We start from the raw sequence: 24,703 nt of genomic DNA on the forward strand, positions 1-24,703 counted from the left end.
GAGTCAGGTGGCTGAGCGGTTAGGGAATCGGGCTAGTAATCAGAAGGTTTGCCGGTTCGATTCTCGTCTGTGCGAAATGACGTTGTGTCCTTGGGCAAGGCACCCTACTTGCCTCAGGGGAAATGTCCCTGTACTTACTGTAAGTCGCTCTGGATAAGAGCGTCTGCTAAATGACTAAATGTAAATGTAACCACCACACGCTTAATGCGAGCACGCAAGCATAATCGCTAAAGCCAGACGGCCGTCTTTGATCACATCGCGGAACTCATCGTCACAAGAGACATTCTCGTTTTCACCACCACAAAAAGAATACAACATTTGCCAGATCAAATAGGAATGTCATGGTTGTCAATGTTATATCATGTTTGTGGCAATCAGTAATTTAACCTACCAGTTATATTCATGTTGTCAAGACTTAAAAGTGGAAAAAGTGGTCGCTAGTAAACAAAACTTGAGTAACGCGCACAGCCTGTTATAGAACAGGCCCACCCATATCCTATAAATACCTGACAGGATTCATGGAGGTAAGACTCTGAGGCACCAAGCTACTGAGTCAGTGAGGCACTACTGAGTCAGTGAGGCACTACTGAGTCAGTGAGGCACTACTGAGTCAGTGAGGCACTAGTGAGTCAGTGAGGCACTAGTGAGTCAGTGCAGGTCAAGCCCAGGTGAGGGCGACCATGCTGATGTCTGTTCTGTCTCCCTAACCGCATCGCCCTCAAGCTGGCATTCCAGACATCCGTCACATTATCGCCGCAGCATCAGCATTACAGAGAAAGAAACAGTTTATAAACGGACAAGAAAAAAAGCGTCTCTCCCGCTTCGGGTCTCAGCGGAGCCGCTGAAGCCTGTGAACTTTATTAATTCTTTCCACTGGGACGTAAAAATAAAGCATAGACAAGACTTATAAATCAAACACATCTCATAAGCTGAGAAAAAGCACCAAAGAGTACCATGTATTTATAAAAAACACGGGTATACCATGTATTTTATACCCTTTCTATGTTCCTTCACTCGGCCGAGCCTCACCTAACATAAACATGGGGTCACACAAATAATGAGTGGCTCTGTACCAGCAGCTAGGCTGCTGAGGGACGTCTGTTTGCTGAGCGATGGGTGGTCTCACACACTTAGAGCCGACCCTGGAACACTGTAAATGTACACCCTCCCTCGCAAGCCTACTGCTCACACACACACACACACACAGGAGCTCACGTACACACACACACACAGGAGCTCACACACACAAACACACAAGAGCACGCATGCACACACACACACACACACACACACAGGAACATGTGCACACACGCACACACGCACGCACGCACACACATAAACACAAACTCTCAGCTCAGCTCAGCCGAAGCACATCAAAGGGATTTCTGAGCGTTGTGGATAATATTTCCCTTGCTGACATGTATGTAGTGTTGTGGTTGGATGACTCATAAAGACAGCGGCAGGACGTCCTAGCAAGGGGGGGGGTCTGTGAAGGGGGAGGGAGGGGGCTGTGAGCGGGGGGGTGGGCTGTTAGGGGGAGGGGAGAAGGGGCTGGGGGGCTAGCAGAGCGCATGCCAGCGGACGTTATTGTCAGAGCAGAACCCAAACAGGCCGTGCGGAGCCGATCAATCACGGGCTGCTTTGAAGAGAATTCCAGTTAGATACAGCAAATCATAACAGGAAGAATGCAAACCAGCTGACATCTGACTGGCTGTGGAGGACATCCCCTGTGCTGCTTCTGCAGGGGAACACTGGAGAGCATGTGAGTGTGTGTGTGTGTGTGTGTGTGCATGCACACGTGCATGTGTGTTTATATCCTGGACTGTAGCCAACAGGAGAGGATCAGGAGAAAGATGATCTCTAAGTACACTACTCAACATTACACACTGCCAAAGTTACAAAAGGCTTTCAAAGGGATACGGCTCAATTGGGTTCAGTATTCTCGGAGTGAGCTATATCTTAAGGTTCTCCATTATTTCGGTTCTAGCCCGTAGCGTTCTGAGGTAAACCTCCATGGCCTCACCTGTACTGGACGACCATCATGTTCTGCTCTCCGCAGTGCCGGGCGCAGCGGATGTACCTCATCCAGCTGGACTTGCTGGGCTCGTTGCCGTCAATAAAGTGCTGTAGCGTTCCCTCCTGGTCGTAGATCTGGAACGTGGTGAGGAGAGAGGCGGTTAGGGACACGTTAGACCAAGAGGACGTGTTCCTGGTTCCAAGGCACCATTTAGGCCAATTGCTTTCATGTACATGACCTCGGATGCATGATTAATACTGTTGTTGGGGTATCAACGTCATAATAACACTAAATCGCCATGACAAAGTATTGCCACGGTAACTGTGATCACCGTCTCTGATCAAGGCGTAAAACTGTGAAAGGAGAAGGCGATTTGAGCAAAAAGAAAACAACTTTTTTTTTTTTTTTAACAAAACCTATTTTAGCCTCAGAAAGACCCTTCTCGACAGCAGACCACAAACGTGTTTGTCAGACTTTGGTCCTCCCCTCCGGCCCCCTCTCTGTCCCAGGCCGTCCCTGACCAGCGGAGCGCGGGGGGGGGATCCAAGCCTGACCACCGTCTCCCTGGATGAGATTCTCAACCCTGTTAACCTCCAGCCAAGCTCACACATCTAGTTTGTCTGCTGTGATCTCCTCTCTGCGCCCCCGTGACCCCTCCCTCGCCCTCTCCTCTTCCCCACGCTCTCTCTTCCTCTCCACACACTCTCCATCTCCATCCATCCCCCGTCCTCGCTCTGTTCTCCCTCCCCGTATCCTCCTCCCTCATCTCCAGCCCCCTCCTCCCAGGGAGCCGGTTTACAGGATGACAGCATGACAGAGTACTCAGGACAGTGCTTACACTAGACCTGTGTGTTAGACAGAGCGGGACATGTCTTTCTCGTGGTTTATCTGCACTAACACATCCCCCTTCATCCCCCTTCATCCCCCTTCAGCGCAGACGGAGAGCAGAGGTCCGGACACCACTGCTGCTAGGTGTTGTCTGGCGTGGGAAAGAGTTGCAAAGCAAAGACACAAATGATCGAACACGGTCAATTGGGAACGTGTACACACTCCAGTGCTAATATTCTGTTAGGATTTTTTGTGAGTAAAAAAATTAAAAAATAAATATTAAAAAAAGAAGAAGAAATATAGCATATTCTGAGAATGTTATAGGTGTTATGGAGGCCGCCAGCATCTAAAATCCAGCCTTCAGCCTCTAACTTCCAGCTCCCAGCCTCTAACCTCCAGCCCACAGCCTTAACCTCCAGCCCACAGCCTCTAACCTCCAGCCCACAGCCTCTAACCTCCAGCCCACAGCCTCTAACCTCCAGCCCCTAGACTCCCGGCCTCCATTCCAACTTAATGGCATCTGAGAGCGCAAGAGGCTCTTCTACAAACAATTTGGAGAAATAAAGTTCTCTCCTTTCAGCCTGTCTCTCTCATACAGAAATACTGCTGTTTCTGATCTGGTCTTCTTCGGAATCTCTCCTCCCAGCTGGAGGACAGCTCGCCGTGTTTACAGGAAGCCATATTTATGTTGATGTTTCTGAAACCTCCTCAGAGTCCAGGTCTCCAGATCTGGTTCTGAGAGCCTCCGGTTCTCCGAAAGGGTTCTGGGAGGGCCGGGTTCTCCAAGGGTTCTAAGTGTGATGGATGGTTCTGGCATGTGTCCTGCTGTCTGGGCACCTGGGTCATGTTCCTCTGAGCCGTGGTATCGGGGGGGATTGCAAACCCATGGAGGACTGTCAGGAGAGCGTCAGGGTTGTTGTGGGAGTCGTGGCTGCTCTGTAAACAGATGAGTGCATCACTGCTGCTTTTAAGTGTCGCTCGATCTCAGCTGCTTCTGGACTTTCCTAATACACTGTTCATGACACAGGATCATGTGTCTGTTCATGACACAGGAACATATTCAGACGTTGACCAGATATACAAGAACCCTGGTGATTGGTATGATAGTGTGCTTGGTATAATGTTGTCCTAATTTCATGCTTTCTTTATACAGGCCATAACACAATGATTTAATTCAGTGCCTAGTGTATACAGTACAATCATAGCACTGCACAGTCCAGTCCAATAGTATAGTACAGGATCTAACATTACAGTTCAGTACAGCACCACACAGCTGAGTACAGCTCAGTGTAGTACAGCTCCGTACACGTGGAAATCCCCTGCTTCCTCCTCAACATGTAATATACAAGGAGCCCGGCCAGAAAACCCTGCCAGATTGATAGCCATCGTGCAGACAGTAGACACACACACACACAGTATATGTGTATGTTAAGTAATGTGTGTGTGTGTGTAAACTCACTGGCACACACACACACAGTGTATGTGTATGTTAAGTAGTGTGTGTGTGTGTGTGTGTGTGTAAACTCACTGGCACACACACACACACACAGGACAAGTAGATTGGTTACAGTGTGAATGTAACCCCTCTATAAAAGTGATTTACCGTACACCATCTCAGTCTTTTAACACCCTGCCACTACACGACATAACAGCCAGGACGCTGCACACTCAGTGTTCTTTCATGTTCCTTTTTTCCTCCTTTGGTTTCTATGACTTGACAGACCTGACAATCCAATCAAATCCTGTATACCACCACAGGCCTACACAACCTTATATAGCCCTACACAGCCTCAGGGAGGCCTACACATTCCCACACAAATCTCTCGGGGTGATCGTAGCCCTGCGCTGCCCGTCGTAGCTGTGCCAAGTTTCACACAGACCTCCACCCCTCCACACTGACCTGTATGGAGGCACAGAACCTTTCATAGCCCTACACAACCTTCTACAACCTTACGACACGACAGTAAATACTTTAGCCTTACTATGTCCTACAGTCTCACTTGACCCTACATTACCATAACCATTTACCTGTAAGACTTGCATAGGCACATCCCTACATAGTCCGACACAACCGTTTAAAGATTTGAATCAATAGTCCTACACAACCTTTTACAGATTTGAATCAATAGTCCTACACAAGTGTTTAAAGAGTGTTCTATATGCTCTGCATGTGAAGAGATACACAACCTTAAACCAACTTAGATCGCTCTACATTGGGCCCTACAGTAAGGCAGAGCTAAACATTCGGGGCTTAGCCCCAACATAGGACCTGGTCAAGGTTTGATGTGAGTGTAGATTGAAACTTCCACAGGTATATTCTAGCATTAATTTTAGGCAGAATGTTTGGGGGGAGCTTTACGTAATATAAACATTATGTTGTTATATAACATATAACAACATAATGACATATATATAACACTATACTGTTATATTTGCCGAAAATTAAAACCCCAATTAAAAAAAATATTTGGGACTTTTGAGAAAACTCAAGCCCCAGAAGCCCCAGCCTCGCTTGGCCCCCAGCCTCACACAGTCAGACACGATATGACAGGAACCCCTCGCACCCTTCCACATCTGCCTTACCACCTTACCTCCACATCCTCACATAGACCTACATCTCCTTACATGGTCCTGTACCACCTTTTAAGACTTCCAGAGTGCATCCTCGACATGCTCTCCATGGCAACAGATTAACCCAGACATTAATAATCCATCCCAGAATACACAACCTTGACTCTCCTCTCTGTGCTAAGTGACCCGTGGAGCTGCATGGAGATCTGTATGTGTGTGTGTGTGTATGGGGGGAGGGGGGGTTAACATCTTACTGTATTGAAGAGCCTGTGTTTATTACTCGCTGAAGCCTGTCAATAGCTTGGCGGGCTTCTGTCTATAGCTCGCTCAAGCAATCAATTCAGTAAATGATTGCGATAATCAAGGAAATTGCCTAATTTATAAATCTCTGTATACAGCATTTAATGTAGGCCCCTGCGGTCACCGCTGATGTCCTGAGTTGTTGCTGCTGCTGTTTGTTTTGTTTGTCTAACGGCGAATTGTTGCTGTTCATGAATTATTGTCGAGCTAAGACAGGGTTGGCAAGACCAACTGTCACACGGTCCTAATAAAAGTTCTGAACTTTTAATAATGTAATATCAAGATAATATTTCTATATATACATATTTAAACCACATATTTCACACATGAAAGTGCAAGTTTAATTGTTTAAGATGTTTGCATTTTTTTGTAACTGAAACGTATTTGTCTTGTTAACATTTAAATGTTGAATATTTTCCACGTTAACATCATTATTATTTTGACAGAATATCAAGGACAAACACACACTAAAACGTTTCCGAGGTTGCTGCTTCTATTGTACATGAAGGAGTGAGCCAGTGCTGATAACTGGGACTATCACATCACTCTCACTTCTAAATGTATGTGTGTGTGTGTTAGTGTGCATGTGTGTGTGTTAGTGTGCATGGGTGTGAGTGTGTGGCTGGGCGTGAGTGGGTGTGGGTGAGTGTGTGTGAGAGTGTGTGTGTGTGTGGGTGAGTGTGTGTGTGTGTGTGTGTGTGTGTGTGGGTGAGTGTGTGTGCGTGGGGTAAGAGGGAGGATTACCACTCTCTCAGTCATTGATCTAGTCTCTTGGTTGCTGTCACTGTGATAGTTACTGCTCCATCACCAGGCAGACCACAGTTACACCCAGCTGATTGGAGCCTGTCACTGTACGCCTGTAAATCCTCCTTCAACAGCTGGCTGTCTGTGCCTGCAGGCTGCCCGGCGTGTGTGGCAGTGTGTGTGTCGGTGTGTGTGTTTAAGGGCTGCAGTAAAAGCCTTTGTCTGACCCCCTGGCCTTTGTACAGCAAGTAAATCAGTTTCCTCACTCTCCTCTTCTCGCTCCCTCGTGCCCAGGGGAGGGCGAGGGTCCAGAGAGAGGGTGAGGGTCTGGGGAGAGGGTGAGGGTCCAGAGAGAGGGTGAGGGTCTGGGGAGAGGGTCTGGGGAGAGGGCGAGGGTCCAGGGAGAGGGTCCAGGGAGAGGGTCCGGGCGTCCCACGACCGGCATAGCACAGGAAGCAGGGTTGGGGGTGGCAGAGGTGTGTGGGTGTTGGAGTGAGTTTGTGTATGTGTGTGTGGGGGGTGGGAGGTGGGGGACATCACTTTATGTGGGCTGGGGTACTCAGTCTGGGCTGGGGTGTGGGAGCGATGGAATGTGCAGCGTTATCAGTAGAAACACTTAGCTGGGCTGTCCCAGGACGGCTGATATGTAAATGTCTGGAGGAGGGTCAGCGTGGACGGCCCTCCAGAGGGCCGCGGCCTCACAGCACACAGAGAGCAGCTCTCTGGACTGGGCCTCACAGCACACAGAGAGCAGCTCTCTGGACTGGGCCTCACAGCACACAGAGAGCAGCTCTCTGGACTGGGCCTCACAGCGCTCAGGGAGCAGCTCTCTGGACTGGGCCTCACAGCACACAGAGAGCAGCTCTCTGAACTGGGGCTCACAGCACTTAGAGAGCAGCTCTCTGGACTGGGGCTCACAGAGGGCAGCTCTCTGGACTGGGGGGCCGGGACCCTCTCCAGCTCCCGGAGGATCAGACAGCGAGAGTTCACGGATGACTAACACAGTGTGAGCCAGAGGCGGGGGGGGGGCAGAGGCAGGGGGGCCTTCTGAGGTGTTGAGGTTCGTTTGGACCGGTGCCGACTCAAACCCCAAGCTACATCTGGTTAGATCAGAATCAGGTAGTGTGTGACTAGACCCAGACAGTTTCAGTAGATACAGGTCATCAGTGTTAGCAACAGCTCCATCAGGATGAAGCCAGGCAAGGCTCGAGTTGAACAAAACAAGCAATTAAGCGAACATAAATTGACAGGGGGGATGTGAATCACATGAAAATAAAATCTTTTGCGAAGAGGCCTTTTTCACTCCTCTGCACAGCAGACGAGCTCGGAGTCTACCCTGCCCATCTGCCTTCCTCTCTACCGGCCTCAGGATCGGAGCCTCGGAATGATCCAGAATACCTGAAAAACTGGAGCTGAGACCCAATCAATGCCTGCTGGGCCATTTCTACAGCAAATCAATGCAAGTTCACTAATCTAACTCTTATCTGTTTTCTTCATCTCAACTACTTGGTATTCCCCAGTTTTCCTCCGTAAATGTACTGAAGGACACACAGGCTGGACCCACTTTAAATGTTGTAAAGATGACTGTGTTTAAGGTTTATTTTAGTTGAGAAAAGTGAAGAAATACAACTATCTTAATGTTGTTTTTGACTGGGCAAACGGAATGCGCATTTTTGGCTGTGTGTACGCCAGAGGAAGAAGAAAAAACGAGGAATTCATTTTTCGATAGATGACTATAAACCATTATATACCCAAACCAAGATCAACATTCTGGAGCTTGACACGCAGAAGGAAAACCTTTCAGTTTCACCCCCAAACTGTTTTCAGCGCTCAAATTTTTACAGCTAGCGTATAAATCACGACATAATAATCATTATTATTCAAAAAGCCAAATGTTTGTATAATAGACTCTGATAAGTCTCAAATAAAACAGTTCTTCATCTGCGCTGCTTTCTCACACAACACAGCGCAGCATCGGGGGCAGAAATGAGCCGTGGAACAACCTTCCTGACAAATGATGAAGCTTTCTGAGTCGGCGAACCGGCCTTAAACATGTCACCTCCATGCCGACTCACGCTAAATATAAATAGTTATCCTGGCCGAGGGCCTGACGACTGTATTATGACTACCCAGAACTTGCACCGGTGCCGTCCCACGATGATGATGTCATAGCAGTGATGCTTCGTCTCCCGGAGACAGCGGAAGGTTCCGGTGTGAGGTTGCTGCCACAGGGCCCTGGGAGGGGTGGACGCCACAACACAGCCTACCAGATCTGATGTTTCACACACGCTGTGTGTCTGTGTGCAGGGGGGGGGCTGTCCTCCCCTGCTGTGTTTGGGGTTCGCTCTTTCCATTCCTGACGTTCTTTCCATCTTCTCTCTCTACGTTTTCTTCTCCATTTTCTCCCTGGAACCTTCGCGGCTAAATATTAACTCCGTGAATTCAGAGGTTTGAGCCAGAAATGCTGGAAGATATTCTGTGTGACTGAACGCTCTGCTGCTCCTTCCCTCCGCATCACACTAACAGACTGTAGGCCCCCCGAAGTCAACAACCAGAGTCTGACCTCCCGAGTCTGACATGTTTTTAATAGCGTTTAAAGCCTATTTTCGCCCTGGTAGAATAGCCAGACGTTCTAGAACCCTGGACATCACCCGAGGCACTCTAGAACTCCGCACATTCCAGCAGCGGAGTGGACTGTCTGACCGCCAGACCACAGGACACATCCACAGGGAGCGCTGGGGGGGAACACTGTGGGAATACTGCCGGATCGGATCGTCGCAGGCCAGACAGTGTGTGTGTGTGTGTGTGTGTGTGCGTGCGGGTGCGCGTGTGTTTGTAAGAAAAATTAGGTCACTCTATCCCAGGCTCTCTCACGAGTGTCGCGTAAAACCAGTGTGTAGACTCCATAGTAGAGCCAAGCTACGGTTGCCATACAACCGGAGAGACTACACAAATAAAGTGTGACAAAAATACCGCTGTTCTTACTGCTCGTAGCCCTCAGTCTTAGACCCTCCAAAGCAATAGGTCACATACCATCTGCTAAAACAACAACCTAAGCTGGACTGCAATCTACTCTGTGTAACAATCTAAACAGCACGTTTTTACTCACATCAACCGACCAGCCACTGTATTCCACTATGAGTTGTACTGTAGGCTAAGGGTTGTATATTAGTGATGGAGAACCATGGTGCTACTGAATAGGCCTCTATCCTGAACTGCTGTGCAAGATTACCATAACCAGAAACTATATTTGAAATTTTTAGGACATATTCATTTGGATTGACGTCTTAACCTCTGTTGCACTCGACACAACTAAAACACTAAAAACAGCTCTAAAATGTCAGGTACCTTTATTGATCGCCTAGTTAAAAAGGCTGCTGGGACTTACAGTAGCAACATATTACTATTGGACACTCAAGAGAACTCAATGAAACCCTGTTTTCTGATTGGCTAGACAGCATATCATTTTCTGTTATCAGCTCTATTAATGATGATTGGAGAGTTCAAACTCACAGTTCACCCAGACAACAATCCTTTCAAATATTACACTCCAGAAATCGAATATGTGGGTGTTTAGATGAGTATGTAAATATGGTAAGATTGTAATTTGGCTGAACTACCTTTTTACCATGACCAAAGACCTGTGAATTAGGGTAGTCGACAGATTCTCTCTCTCTATCCCTCTCTGTGTTCCACCTCTTCAACTCATTTAAGCTCCACTTTATCAGGCTGAGTTCCTGCCAGGCACTTCTGGTGTTTACAATCTGCCTCTCTTAGACGATACACACAGTACATCATCAGTAGCACTAGTGATGAAAGAGACACACACAGAGCCCATGCCATCACTTCATAGACAGTAACTTACTAGATTACTGATTTAAGTAAACAGCGTTCAGTACAGTTAAGAGTCACGCGTTCTTATTATGGTCAGTATGATAAATAAACCTTTGGAAGAGGGAAGAGGATTTACTCATTATTATTGAGCTGCACTGAAACATCAAACGTGATTACCCTCTTGTTCTCAGTCTTTGGTAAAACAATAACATTCTGACCTGGGTCAATAATGTCTGACTCTGGATCAACATCTAGTTGTAAAGGCCAGGACCTCTGGCCTGGACACACTGGTTGTATGTGTACCATTGTCTGTGATCTTAACCATGACCCTCTCCTCCCAAACCTCCCCCACCACCCAGCCCCCCTCACCCCTGGTTGCCACGGTTGCCAGAGAAGCTAGCTCTGATTGGCCAGTGGAGGGGAGAGTGACCTTTCAGAGGGAGAGCCCAGGGGAGAGATCTATCAGTCCCCCTGACCACATGGACAGCCCCTCTGCCGATTAACATAGTGCTAATGCTAATACAGCTGTTTATATAAATATATATACACAGCACATTGACTTTTCCGCTGAACTGTATATAAGAGGAATCACCCCTAATCAATGTGGGTCTTGATCCAACTTTGAACGGGACTTACAGGAAGATGCGCTATGGAAACACACAAGGGTCAACTTCAGTTTACGTCACAACACCGCCAATCTCAAGCAGCAGCACAACCAATACCTCCACAACACAGAACCTACGGAAACGCAGACCTATCCATTCAACACTGAGCATGGCATTCCCAAACAATAACACCTGAATAAACTCAAGTTCAGTAACCCACCAGAGTTTATAAATAAAGGCTTTGAGAAAAAAAAGAAAAAAAAAAGAATAAAACCCACTCCTTCACATAAACCATTATCACCCTCATTTCCTTTTTATCCATCCCATAAACCGCTGTCGCCCGGCCAACTCACCTCCCATAAGTGCCTGGTGTTCCTGACCGCTCCGGCCTGCAGCTTGTCCAGCAGGAGGGGCACTCCCTGGAAGGGTCCCAGCCAGGTACCCTGGGGGATCCTCTGGGCGGCACAGATGCCGTAGCCCAGGCCGGGCACGGTGCTGGTGCAGAGGCACACCTCCCGGGGCAGGTCCCTCAGCCAGTCGGGGACCTCCGGAGGGGGCACGGCCGGGGCGGAGCTACTGGTGCCCACCAAGCGGCGCAGGGAGTGCAGAGGGCCGTGCATGGGACACTCCCCGTTGCGGTTGTCCGCACACATGTCACACCCTGGGAGTAAACACACATGTCACACTCTGGGAGTACACACACATGTCACACTGTGGGAGTACACACACATGTCACACTGTGGGAGTACACACACATGTCACACCCTGGGAGTACACACACATGTCACACCCTGGGAGTACACACACATGTCACACTCTGGGAGTACACACACATGTCACACTCTGGGAGTACACACACGTCACCCTGGGAGTACACACACATGTTACCATTCTGCGATCACATACTCTACCAGGATGGGATCACATACATACATGTTACCACCCTGTGATCACATACACATACATGTTACCCCTGATGGGATCACATGTACCTGTTACTGTGCAGGATATGGCCATGGACACACACACTAACATTACACCCAGTGGACGTGAAGACTTTGCATGAAGACACCACGGATAAGCTACATTCACACAGACAGATACACACAAGCACTGACCCAGGAAATATGTACATGCTTAAAATGTTGGAAACATACACTCACACACAAACTCGTTACGGTCTCTTAACACACACACACACACTCATGTTGCGAGCCCTGGACACACAGACACACACGGATATCAAACCATGGCTGTCTTTTTCACTTCTACTGTTTAATAGCAAACTGGTACTGCATAATCTTCTTGCGCATACCAACTATCAGGTAAACATGGTGTATGATTTGCTGTGGCTTGCAATAATAACACTGAAGTGAAACTTTTTGACAGGTGAGAGGAGTGAACACTTATTATGAAATGGGAGAGAACTCCTCCCATTTTACAGAGCTCATCCATTCCAAATGTTTAGACAGCTTTTCATGTCGGCTGTCTAGTTTAGGGATTTGTTATAGACGCGTGTGTGTTAAAACGAATTCAGAATCTGCAATAATATTTATTTGGTCATTACTCAGACGCAATCACCATAAATATAATAAAGTTTGAAACAAGAAAATGGAAAAGCAGTTTTTTTTATTATTATGATTATTATTTCCAATTTTTTATTTATTGCTTGGTTGTTTAGCTGTCTAAAGGCTTTAACTTTGGGACAACATTGAGAAACATCCCACATTCCTTGATTCTAATGCTGTAATATTGAACTGTTCATTTCAATAATTATTTGGGGACTATTCATCGAAACAGTAGTCTAACAAATACAAAGTAGAAAACTGGGAACAGTTGTGTTTGTCTGATTAGCAAAGGTCTACAATTTTGTGTATGACCGCGTTCTAGATCATAATTTGATATTTCTGTTTTATAGGTGACACACTGCACGCTTATACTACCGTGTGCGAGCGCAATGCCCCTCTTTAGTCAATGTTTTATTTTACAGTCCAATTTCAACGCCATGGCCGTGCGCACACTCTTTAGGCTGCATAATATAAACACAATTCTAAACTTTTGATGGAATTAAAAAAATCATAATATTGATGATCGAGTTTATACCAAAATAAGATCATCTTTGAAAAGCCATAACAGTAAAATAGTGAAACACCTTTTTGCTACAGCTCGGTTTTTCACAACTTTTCTCTCTTGATTCTCGGGATTAAACGCTTGGTGTAATTACAGAAATTGAAGCGTACGGAATTGTATGTTTCACGGAACGTAATACACACTTCGGCTATTTTATAAATGACCGACATAGGTTTGAAATATGGGGGAGAGAGCACCGAATGTAGATAAAGCAGTCTCGCGCTGTCCCCGGGAGAGTTCTATATTGCATGTAGGGATGATGAATAGCGGCCGATGCACGAGATCGATCTCTGATCCACACTCTCTGCTCTCTCTTCCACAAAACTATACAGCAATTAATTGTGGCTTGTCCTCCCATCCCTCATCTGGTGGTGCCACATATCGATGGAGATTACTGCTGATGGGCCGTTTTATCACCTCAAATAAACAGTCACCACCTCCTCAAACTTCGCTTTAATATATAGAGCCTTCTCTCGTTTGAACGTGAGATGACGACTGGATTAAATGAATTGCTGTAAAAGAAAAACGATTTAAAGAGAAAAGAGGCATCCAGAATTAGCTTCAGAATTAAGATAATCGTAGTGTATAATTAGGCCTATAATAATGACCTTTGGTCATTATAGACTGTGTCCAAATGTTATAGGCCTATTTGAGGAACGTGCTATGTGATTAGTGAAATAGTTTTATAAGGTTATACATATATTACAAATGCACAGACCTGTTGATGGAATGGAACAATACAAACGTGTTTTGGATGATATTGTTCAAATAAGTGAAAACTATAATTATAATTTAGCCTGCACAACGGTTGAGGTACTTTGCACTAAATTGTCAATAATTGCAGATTTTAATGAGTGAACGTTGGCCTATAGATAGGAGATAGCCACACAGCACATGCATCTGGAAGCGGATAGAAAACATAATAAGGTATAATTGTGGAAGAAAATAAAGGCCCAATTATCTTAATTAATTGAAATTGTATATTAGTTAGCAGATTAAATGTAAATTAGTGAGCACTGAATTACTGATAGGCCTAGATCATAGTAGATTTTTAGTCATTTGAACGCGCGCACCTGCTAACGGTCAGAGTTCTGCTTTTGAGACTTCAATCAAACTTTCCAGATGTTGGTGAACAAGAGGGGTCCATTAATAACAATCAGTGTCTTGATTCTATAAAGTAGCCTATTTAAAGTGACGGGACGGAGAAAAACAATAGAAACGCACTTCCATAACCAATGTCAATATTGTCTGAGCAGCTGAAACATTTTCTTTGCCATCTGTGACAACAAGAAAAATACTATTCCCTTTTTTTAAATAAGTATTATTTGCCTAATGACGATACAATAAAACGTAAATCCCCCTTTAATGAATATTGTGGAGGGGACAACTGGGTCATACATACGATTGTTCTGGTCGCCGGTGTGATTGTTTAACGGTATTATTTCCATTCGTTGTTGTCCGTAAAGGTAGTAGTCCAGCTCTTCAGAGGTCAGTTTAAACCGAGACCCCTTGTCGCTCTTAAAACTCGAGGACACACAGACTTCTTTAGCTTGGAGGCTGGTGCTGTCTGACGAGATAATGTCGCTGCAAAGAGTTTGTCCAAAAAGTGCAATTGGTGGCACGGGCAGTTGCGTTAACCCTGCCAGCGAAGAAACTGAGGAGGTGGAGGAAGAGGTGGAGGACGGGGTCAGAGCCGAGGAAGAGGTGGTTGAGGAGATGAGGTTCTGCCTTTGGCGAAAGCTCTCCACCGGGATGGCGATACGGTCAGGCGGCTGCAACTGCGTGAGCGCGGCATTCTTTAGATGTGTTTGTGGGAAAAGCTGCTGCCAGTGCTGGATGTACGTTGGGTCCACCTTGAGGAACGCAGAGCCGCTGGGGTCACTGGGCTTTAGCATCGCAAACCGGAGCTGCGCAGAAGAAAACATTGACAGCTTATCACTGGCTGAGTAGATAGTTTACTTTCAATTAAATTAGATTAAATAAGTTCATAATTGATCATATGACAAAAACGTAAAGAAAATAAGCTTTAGCTGTTCAATTCTTACGATTCTAGTCAGCCATTACGCTGATAATGGTAAGAGACATTGTTATGTTACAAATGCAAACTAACGCAAAAGGAGATACTAAAATAATATACGTTAAAAAGGAAACGAGACAATCTCTGCGTTTCACGTGTGTAAACCTTTCATCACATACTATAGCCTACCCCAGTACGGCAGACCGCTACTTTCCAGAGTTCACCAACGATGTCCTTACCAACCACACAGCAAACACAGCGATACAGAAAAAACAACACTTACTATGTTCACGCGTAAAGGTGTATTAGGTCCTTGACGGTGATTCCAATGCGTATTTCCCGGACTCTTACACCATAGTATTGACTTCAGATACGTCGCGCTGTTCGTTTCTGGGTTCACGTCTGAAGTACAATATCATCTCCTCCCTCTCGTGCCCCCCTCTCCTCTGAGCACTCGCAGGATCAGAGAAAGGGCACGTGGGTTTTACGACAGCATAAAACACACAGGGGACGAAGAAGTTCACACTGGCCCAAAACTGTAGCACCGCATCTGTCTTTGCCAAAACTATTCTTGGATTTTTAGGCTTGAAAGAATTGAAAGTGGGCCAGTCTCTTAAGCCAAATAGCAATGCCAGCTTCCATTTGCATCGTAACTTCTGGTAATTTGTTGTTCTAGTGGAAAAAAACGTTTATTTCCCACACAAGTGTCATGAATGAATACCTATGTTATTTAATTACATTTCTAGTTCACTTCTCAAAATAAAAGGATCAATACGTAACAGTTCCGCATGCCATTGGGTGGGTTTTTCAATTGTTTCAAGGTGGCCACTTCTAGACCACCGGACTCTCGTGTCTCAAGACATTTCTAGTTTAATTCAAAACTCTCTAGATAATGCAGATTGCCTCATGGTATTGTTACTTAAACTTGTTATCCAGCAATAGTGTTTCCCACCGTCTCCTTTGCGCTTGAGAAAGTTATGAGTGTTTGTACAGTGTCTGTGCGGGGCATTTTACACGCGTTCTTCTAGAGGGGTGGTAAAATGTTTTGACTGGCGTCATTTTGACAAGGCCATTTGTCATCTCGAGACCTCTGCAGATTGATAACGAACAAAAACACAAACATAATCGTCTGAAAATGAACCCTTGTCTACAAAAGCGCAATTTCACTGTAAAAGAATGTGAACAATAATACTGCCCCGCGAGTGTGCTGATATGTTAAACTGAAGTTTCTTGAGGGAATTGCAGCCCGTGTCCACAAAATAAACATTAAAAACTTGTTTCGAAGCTCGTACATTATTTTTGCACATCGAAGACTTCCAACTCACGCTTTATTACGGGATTTCAAACTCTGTTAACTCGTGGGAATTAAGTATTCTAATGACCCTGAAATTAGGCGATGGTTTTAGAGTATAGGGAATAGCCCATCAAATTATATGCCAGGGATGATTCCCCAAGACTCCATTGTAAATTATTTTATTTTACTTATTAACAAAACATTGGAGATGGTTATTGTCATAACAATTATTCTAAACATCAATATTGACTAGGCCACTGTTCTTGTGTCATTATACTTGGTTTATTTCAGTAAAAAGGGCAATATTCTATTTCTATCAACCTTGCTGTCGTTTGGATTTATAATTAATCCACAACTCCGTTTCTCTGAGAGGGCGTAAAACACAACACAGCACAAGGAGAGCAATGCAGTTTACGTCCATTGATTAATGACTGCTTAACTAAAGGACATTGAAGTAGCAGCTCAGATCAATAAATTAACTACCGAAATTCATCATTTTCTGCTACAAAAGCTCATTATTTAGGGTGGATTTAAAATATATATCAACACAACTTAATGTATACATGCACGTTCATGTAACCTTGATTTGTTTGTTCTTATAGACCTCTTGGTGTTGCTTCATTTACATAGTGTATTCTGTTTGACATTCAATTAAAACGTTTACATTTCTTGTTAATTAATTCGCTTGATGGTTGCAAGACAAATGGACGGCCGTCTTTGACAGGAGTCCGATAAAGAATTCAACAACCTCTCCTCGTGCCCCTAGTGTGTCCTGATTATGGCTTTGAGGTCACGGGTTGCTGACTATATAATTCATTAATATAGACGGTAATTCACGTGGGAATTACAGAGATTTAAACTCTCCTTTCTTCTTCCAACTCGTCTATTGCTTACACTAAATGCTAAATTTGAGAAATAAACACCTTATTCATATTTAGGACAGTTTAATTATCTTGTGTTTATCCTATATTGATTCAATCGACAAAAGGCAATTGTTATCTAACCACTGAAAACGACAAACGTCAAGAGTTTGGGATTTTTGCACTTTTGCATGTATAGCCTAATGTGACCATATTAATTACGAAATGATCAAGATTAATAGAACCTAAAATAATCCAAAACAATAGACTACATGAACTAATCCATGTCATTTGATATAGGCCAATGGTATTTGTGGGCTGTAACAGTTCCTCTGCTCACAAAATGTTACTCACATTAATTAATGTGTTTCCTATAAGTAGGCCTTAGTAGGACCGTGTTCTTCAACGCGGAATTGCATATGCAATCCAACCGGGGAAAAATTCAGATAAAAGTGATTTACATGCAATAGGAAGTCGAAGTAGGCATCTTAAACAGAAACCACGTAGGTCTCCTGAACCCCTTCCGATATGTAAGGTTGTATTTCTAGTGAAGACAGCGGCCTCCGCTTACCTCGCTCGGGCAGTGTGTGACAACCGGGGCTGCCAGAGGGCGCCGTAGTCCCTCACGAGCCAGGGAGGAAGAGACCAGACACTTGGATATGCTTGTGTCTAGTAGTTCACCTTCTGTTAATGATCGCGTGGATTGTTAGGATTGTATGACCCAACAAGTTTACAAATAACTAAAAAAGACAGCGGAACTCGAAATGTAATCTATATCTTCCCTTTTTGTCATAGACCCTTGAATAGTCTTACTGCGGCCTAAAGTTGTGAGGGGGAGTGAGGAAGAGGTTTGGTGTGTATAGGCTACAGCAGCACGCCTTCCTAAAAAGCTCTCTAGTTCAAGCAAATATTCCCTTTGACAATGTATTAGTAATCAAACTATTTGGGCAGTCGAGATCATCCTTTGTCAACAACGATGAGGCAAACAAGAGCTGTACATCATGAACGTTCCCAAATCTTGAGGCAATTATTGTTTCTTTGTTAGACACAATACACAATAATACAATCTTTGACTAACAGAGGCCACAATTGATTTAACTGAACAAAAAGTTTGTAATGCTTGTTGATGCGATCTTCTCCCATTTTCAATCTCTTTCCATATGACTGACAATAGGCCTATTCTAAGTGTTTCGGTTGGGCTACTGCAGCTCCACAGACCTTAACTTCCTTGCGAATGAAAAAGGACACGTCTTTAATTCTTGTAGCGGAGCGTCTTAAAAGTGTAGAACTGTGGTCCACTTTGGGACCGTGCGAACACCTGTCTCTCACCGCTTGCCTCTTGCCTGTCTTAAGACAGTCATTCTGTAGTGTAGACACTACCCTGTCCTGACTGCGCATCCCAGCGCCATGCTACGGAGGCTGGGCATACCGAAGCACTGCCCAATGGGAGGAGGGGTTACTGCAGGAAATTCAGTGCAGACGCTCTCCGCTATTCACACCGATTTGACACACCGAGATTTTTCGACGGCGCCTCGGCAGCTGCAAGATGGAGCTAAAGACGTTTATGTCTGCCATCGTTTTCGTGGCGCTAACGTTTCCCGAGAACGTCGCTTGTTCGAAAGGACGGGTCGGACCGAAAGTGACAGAGAAGGTCGGTAGCTTATAACATCCAGTCATCACTATCCGAGATAACCCGGCACTCGGACGCTTATGCATGCACACGCGAACCCACCGAGAGCGTTCCTTCAAAAACATCTGTGTGCAGGATACATAATAACAATGCTACGTGGTCAAACTGCATAGAAAACCGCATTGCGCCGTAATGTTCTGCTGTATAAAAAAGACCGAGTAATCTCACACACAAATAGCATCATCAAATATTGAACTAAACCATGTGATCTCATCTGTTGATGGCATTGAATTTGGCTACATAATTGTCACATTTATGGATGTCAGATATTTTTTTTATTCGTCTTGTAATAATGTTGTAAAATCCTGTAATAAGGCGTAATGAAATAATGCAATCTATCCAGGATAAAATGGATAAATACACACTTGATTTCTTTCTTGTCACTTCCAACCTCTGGAATGTCATGATAGTGACCAGCCTGCCAATCGGCTAATGCACTTACATAAGGCATAACACACTGACTCAGGCCAGATTAGGGCCCTCAAGCACAATATGAAACAAGGCCTTACTGTACAGTTCACAGTGACCCATACAGATTGTGGAGTTAAGGCTGATTTCATCTATGCTTATGTGTGTGTGTGTGTGTGTTTGTGTGTGTTCCTTTCCCAGGTGTTCTTCGATATCACGGTTGCAGGCCACGAAGTGGGCAGGATTGTGATTGGTCTGTTTGGTGAGGTGGTTCCTCTGACCGTGAAGAACATTGTGGCCCTGGCAACAGGACAGGTAGTCCCGCCCAGAACCTTATTAAACTGGGTTTCTGTAAGGCGAGCAATATCATTAACACACACACTGGCCCAGGTTTTACACTTGTGGTCTCTTTCAGCAGCAGTCTCTATTGTTAGGATTCAACCTCACCTATTGTTGCTTTTTTTTTTTTACAGAAAGGCTATGGGTACAAAGGCAGCAAGTTCCACCGGGTGATTAAAGACTTCATGATCCAGGGAGGAGACTTCACAGCAGGGGACGGGACCGGAGGTAGGACTTCGCCGGCCTCACACACTCTCCCCTCCTCTCACCTCTCCTTTCCCTCACCTCTCCTCTCTCCATCACCTCACCCCTCCTCACCTCTCCTCTCTTCTCTCCCAACCTCACCCCTCCTCACCTCTCCTCTCTTCTCTCCCAACCTCACCCCTCCTCACCTCTCCTCCAGGCCGTAGCATCTATGGGAACACGTTTGCAGACGAGAACTTCCGTCTGAAGCACCTGGGTGCGGGCTGGGTGTCCATGGCCAACGCGGGGCCGGACTCAAACGGATCCCAGTTCTTCATCACCGCTGCCAGGGCTCCGTGGCTGGACGGCAAGCATGTGGTCTTCGGCAAGGTGCTGGAAGGCATGGTAGGCTGAACCCAGTAGACACACACAATCTCACTTATTTACAAATATCCATGCTCACAAGAATTCACCTGCAAACACACACACACACACACACAATACCCTAACAACCAAACTTATCTATCAACTCTCACAAGAATACACCCGCATATACAAACACACAGAAACAGTTATACACTACACACAGTAAGGGTAGTCTTTCACCTTGTGTTTCCAGTCTGTAGTTCACACCATCGAGCTTCAGGACACCAATGACAGGAACCTGCCCTACACAGAATGTGTGATCGTCAACAGCGGGCGGATCGAGGTGAAGGAGCCGTTCATTGTGGAGGTGGAGGGGTGGTAACACCAGGAACCCACACACCTAAAGCCTCAAGCACGATACAGACACACGTACACAGGAGGGGGGACCCTGTTTCCATGTGTAGGGGAACTACACGGTCCATCCCCCAGAGAATTACAACTCAGCACAAAGTATACAGGGTTCTGATTTGAAGTAGCTTGTGTACGTGTGTTTGTGCTTGTTGGCTTTCATTGTGAGGATTTCGACTGTAGACTGGACTTACAATCTCATGCTGTAGACTTGTCACAAAGCTAAACTATTATGCAGATTTTGTTTATGTTAATTTATTACCATAGTATATTCACTGCTCTCCAACGGGTGAATACTAACTATCTACAACCATGCACTTTTGGTACGACTGACATGAGACATTTTAACTTCCTACATGAATTGCCAAAATGATCGGACTACAGCTTGCCAAACTATCACTATGCCATTTGCACTACTGTTCAGACAGCACTTTTATTTACCAATTGAAACTCATTTTACACTGTTGCTGGGAGTTAACACATATGCAATACTGTTTTACATATCAAGCCGAATGGTTTGTGACCAGGACCAATTTATAGGTTGTCCAGTGTTTCTGAAATGGCAAAATGTAATTTAGCTAATTTCTTTGATTAAATGTCTTATAATTTGTTGAAAATATAGTAGCAGTAACTGGAGATAAAATGGACTTGTGATACCAGCAGTTGCAAACTGTTGGTGAATGAGTCCTTAATTTAACAACATGTCTAACTACAACCTGTTATCCTACAGCCCTAACCTGGCCCCATCCTAACCCCTAAACCTAACCCACAACCTTCACCTAACCCCATCCATAACCCCAAACCATCTTCCTATAATCCTACCCTAGCCCCATCCTAACCATAACCCTAACCTCGCCCCATCCTAACCATAACCCACAAACTTATAACCCTAACCTAGCCCCATCCTAACATCATTCAATGATATTAAAAATCACCATATCCTAACTATCTGTTACACTGACTGTAAAGACTGAACCTACATATAATTTATATCAGCTTCCTTATTTGCAATGCAGTAGCAATGAAAGTGTCATCAAGTGTATTTTCTACAATAAAAAGACATTGCAATACTTAGTTTTTTTTTCTTCTAATTTTTGCATTAAAACAATTATATATATATTATTGGCAACATAAAGAACTGGCATGTGTAAGCAATGATAAACCAAAGCTTGTGTGTGTGTTGACAGGTGATTTAGGTACATGGACAGGATGTAGGGATAATGAGAACAACAATCACAAATGTGTGATTTGTCTCTCTCTGTTTCTCACACTCTCTCTTTCCACACACACACACACACACACACAGACAGTCTCTCTCTCTCTCTCTCTCTCTCTCTCTCTCTCTCTCTCTCTCTCTCTCTCTCTCTCTCTCTCTCTCTCTCTCTCTCTCTCTCTCTCTCTCTCTCTCTCTCTCTCTCTCTCTCTCTCTCTCTCTCTCTCTCTCTCTCTCTCTCTCTCTCTCTCTCTCTCTCTCTCTCTCTCTCTCTCTCTCTCTCTCTCTCTCTCTCTCTCACACAAAGGTCAGAGCAGGGGGAGAACTCTCACGAGGACCACAGACAACACGAAACACACGCCACTCTGAGCGGGCCAGGGCAGAGCCGGCTATCTGGAAGAGGCTGAGGCTAGGAGAGGCTGGGGGAAAAGAGAGGCTGGAGTTGGGAGAGGATAAGGAGGCTGGGGCAGGATTAGGATAGAGGCTGGAGCTGGGAGTGGATAAGGAGGCTGGAACTGGGAGTGGATAAGGAGGCTGGGGCTGGGAGAGATAGAGGCTGGAGCTGGGAGAGGATAGAGGCTGGAGCTGGGAGAGGATAGAGGCTGGAGCTGGGAGAGGATAGAGGCTGGGGCTGGGAGTGGATAAGGAGGCTGGAACTGGGAGAGGATAGAGGCTGGGGCTGGGAGAGGATAGAGGCTGGAGCTGGGAGAGGATAGAGGCTGGGGCTGGGATGACAGGCGTCATTAGGGACCAGCTCCAGGCTGCTGGGGGAGGAGGGCTTCCCCACGGACCCTCACAGAGCTTGGGACAGTGTGGAGGAAAGGTCAGGAGCCGACGCTCACTAACATGGCAGAAAACACCTCAGACTTAGTTACACTGGAACTACAACACACACACACACACACCTGTGAGTCTCTAAACCAATAGTAATTTTACAACAAATTGCCAAGTCCAACTACTAACTAACAGGTTAATTAGATGAAATGGTTTCAGAGTACAGACTTATGGAACATTTTGCCTATGCCCGAACCTGTATTTCAAGCCTTCCTAAGCGTTAAGAAACACTTAATCTCAGGGAAAGAGACGACCCCCGCTTGTAAACCCCGGCCGTGACTGCAGCGCATCAGGATGAAGAGAACCTCAGAGAGAGAGAGAGTAAGAAGCCTGCTGACATCGCTGCTCGCACGCCCCTGTACGCTACGCAGAAACGTCCCTGAACAGAAGCCTTGACAGTGAAATCATTTGCAGATCAGGTCCTCCTCTCAGTGTCGGCCATATTGACTGGCCGGTAATGACAGTGTTTCACCCTGTTATACTCTGACAATTATCACCCTCTGCCGCCACTCCGCCAGGCAACAATTAGGCCCAGGAATTATCATATTGACACTTGTGACAGGCCGGAGACAGGCCAATCAGATGGCATGAATAGTGGGTCTGCCAGAGCTGGAGGTGGCTCTGTCTCTCTGCAGTATTAGTATTGGAGGCTGGAAACAGAGCCAAGATGGCTGCTTGTTATCTCACAGACGCAGGTCTTTAAGGGAAGGGGACTCCTGGCAAAATGTTTGTCATGATAATACACAGTCCCTGGGAACTTTCTGATAAATTCACTTTTGCTCTCTAACAATGGTGCGACCCTTGAGAGACATACAAAAAGATTGCTGCTATGTTTGTGCAATAACACTGTAAAAACTAGTTGATAGTATTTTGATCCTTCTTAAAGTACCAGCCTTGTGACAAGATCTCAAGGCACACCTACTCAGCTCTATCTGGACTCATTCTACAACTGAAGTTGAGATATTGATATTGTTGCACCATGCCTGGTGGCTGTTGATCCTTGATTTTCAGCAGTACTTTCGAAACGCACTATTTGTATGTCGCTTTGGATAGAAGAGTCTTTGTACTTGTGTGTAGCATAGCTTGGTCAATAAACAAGTTGAATTACTGAACTCTACTTAATTTCTATGTAATCACATTCTATTTGTTCAAAGTTGTAGATATTGCAGAAATAGGTAAACAAACCAAGGACCTTTCTGGCTTCTCTGGGCGCAGGTCACAGAGTATTTTCTACCAGCCTTTAGTTGATGCAAATGAGTAATTCAGTAGAACTCTCCCTTAAACAAATATTGATCTAGAAACACATAATTTCAGAGCAGTTAAGACGGGTTTAACTATATGCATTTCTGATTAAAAGCAATTTTTCCCCCACTTTTAAAACCCAGAATCTATTAGTTTCCCAGGTCTGCTTCAGAATGGGGCCTTAACATACAGAGAAATCATTACAGCTCCAGCCGGCTAAATTGGGAGGAGTCCACCAGGTGGACTCAGCATTGATCGGCCTCTCAAGCCCTCTCAGCGTCTTACCCACGATGCATCACCAATTGTCTGGATTTTTCCTCTTTCCACAGCCAGAGAGAACGCTCACAAATTTACAAAGGGGACTTGTTCTGTCCTGACCCCAGCGCGGGACCATCACTCGGTGGAAAACACGGAGGAAATACCAGCGGGGAGGCGTCGGCGGCAGGGGAGAGGTATAAACAGCCTAATGATTTCCCCCGGGCCTCCGCCCAGGAGCGGTGTCACAGAAAGCAGCATAAATGGTGACACATCCTCACTTAGGATCCCCTGGAAATCGAACGCTGACACTCCTCTTCAACTGCTCATCAGCCAATTACCGCAGCAACAGTGGAGCGCACTCACATCTTTGGAGAGGGCGAAAGAAAGAAAGAAAGAAAAAAAAAAAAGGGAGAAAGACAATAACCTTCTGAGATTATGATGCCGTTCCCCCTCCTAGCAGCTCCCAACTGCCCAGACAGGCGTCGGGCCACCGGCAGGCATGCGCCCGCAGGAGGTCTGGAGAAACCAACGGAAGATTCTTCACAGCAGTGCTAGATCACAC

At 45.5% G+C, this 24,703-nt stretch overlaps 2 protein-coding genes across 4 annotated transcripts in view; one reads left to right on the forward strand and one right to left on the reverse strand.

Annotated features, from left to right (window-relative positions):
- Nucleotides 1-20,573, reverse strand: part of prdm6 (PR domain containing 6) — a 30,389-nt gene extending 9,816 nt beyond the window's left edge. For 2 of the 3 annotated variants that reach the window (XM_062454773.1, XM_062454775.1), the window contains exons 1-5: nt 20,427-20,573; nt 20,030-20,230; nt 14,432-14,936; nt 11,253-11,560; nt 2,024-2,151 (exon numbers count right to left, since the gene is read on the reverse strand). In XM_062454773.1, the coding sequence (XP_062310757.1) occupies nt 2,024-2,151; nt 11,253-11,560; nt 14,432-14,936; nt 20,030-20,050 (962 nt within the window). In that variant the 5' untranslated portion in view covers nt 20,051-20,230; nt 20,427-20,573. Of the gene's footprint in view, nt 1-2,023; nt 2,152-11,252; nt 11,561-14,431; nt 14,937-15,329; nt 16,401-20,029; nt 20,231-20,426 lie in introns of those variants that run through there. The other variant, XM_062454774.1, reaches the window with a different exon arrangement.
- Nucleotides 18,670-21,200, forward strand: ppic (peptidylprolyl isomerase C). Its single transcript, XM_062454795.1, has 5 exons — nt 18,670-18,851; nt 19,500-19,613; nt 19,772-19,865; nt 20,041-20,225; nt 20,440-21,200. The coding sequence occupies exons 1-5, from the start codon at nt 18,747-18,749 to the stop codon at nt 20,566-20,568; spliced, it is 627 nt and encodes a 208-aa protein (XP_062310779.1). The 5' UTR covers nt 18,670-18,746; the 3' UTR covers nt 20,569-21,200.
- The last annotated feature ends 3,503 nt before the right edge of the window (nt 21,201-24,703 follow it).

The sequence above is a fragment of the Osmerus eperlanus genome, chromosome 28 (assembly GCF_963692335.1).
Source record: "Osmerus eperlanus chromosome 28, fOsmEpe2.1, whole genome shotgun sequence".
Classification (NCBI taxonomy): Eukaryota; Metazoa; Chordata; class Actinopteri; order Osmeriformes; family Osmeridae; genus Osmerus; species Osmerus eperlanus.

What these genes read in the sequence shown, in the direction of transcription:
- ppic (XM_062454795.1), top strand. Translation starts at nt 18,747, where the DNA reads ATGGAGCTAAAGACGTTTATGTCTGCCATCGTTTTCGTGGCGCTAACG. An exon ending in AGCAGGGGACGGGACCGGAG is followed by an intron (nt 19,866 to 20,040) that starts GTAGGACTTCGC and finishes CCTCTCCTCCAG; the next exon opens with GCCGTAGCATCTATGGGAAC. An exon ending in GCAAGGTGCTGGAAGGCATG is followed by an intron (nt 20,226 to 20,439) that starts GTAGGCTGAACC and finishes TTGTGTTTCCAG; the next exon opens with TCTGTAGTTCACACCATCGA.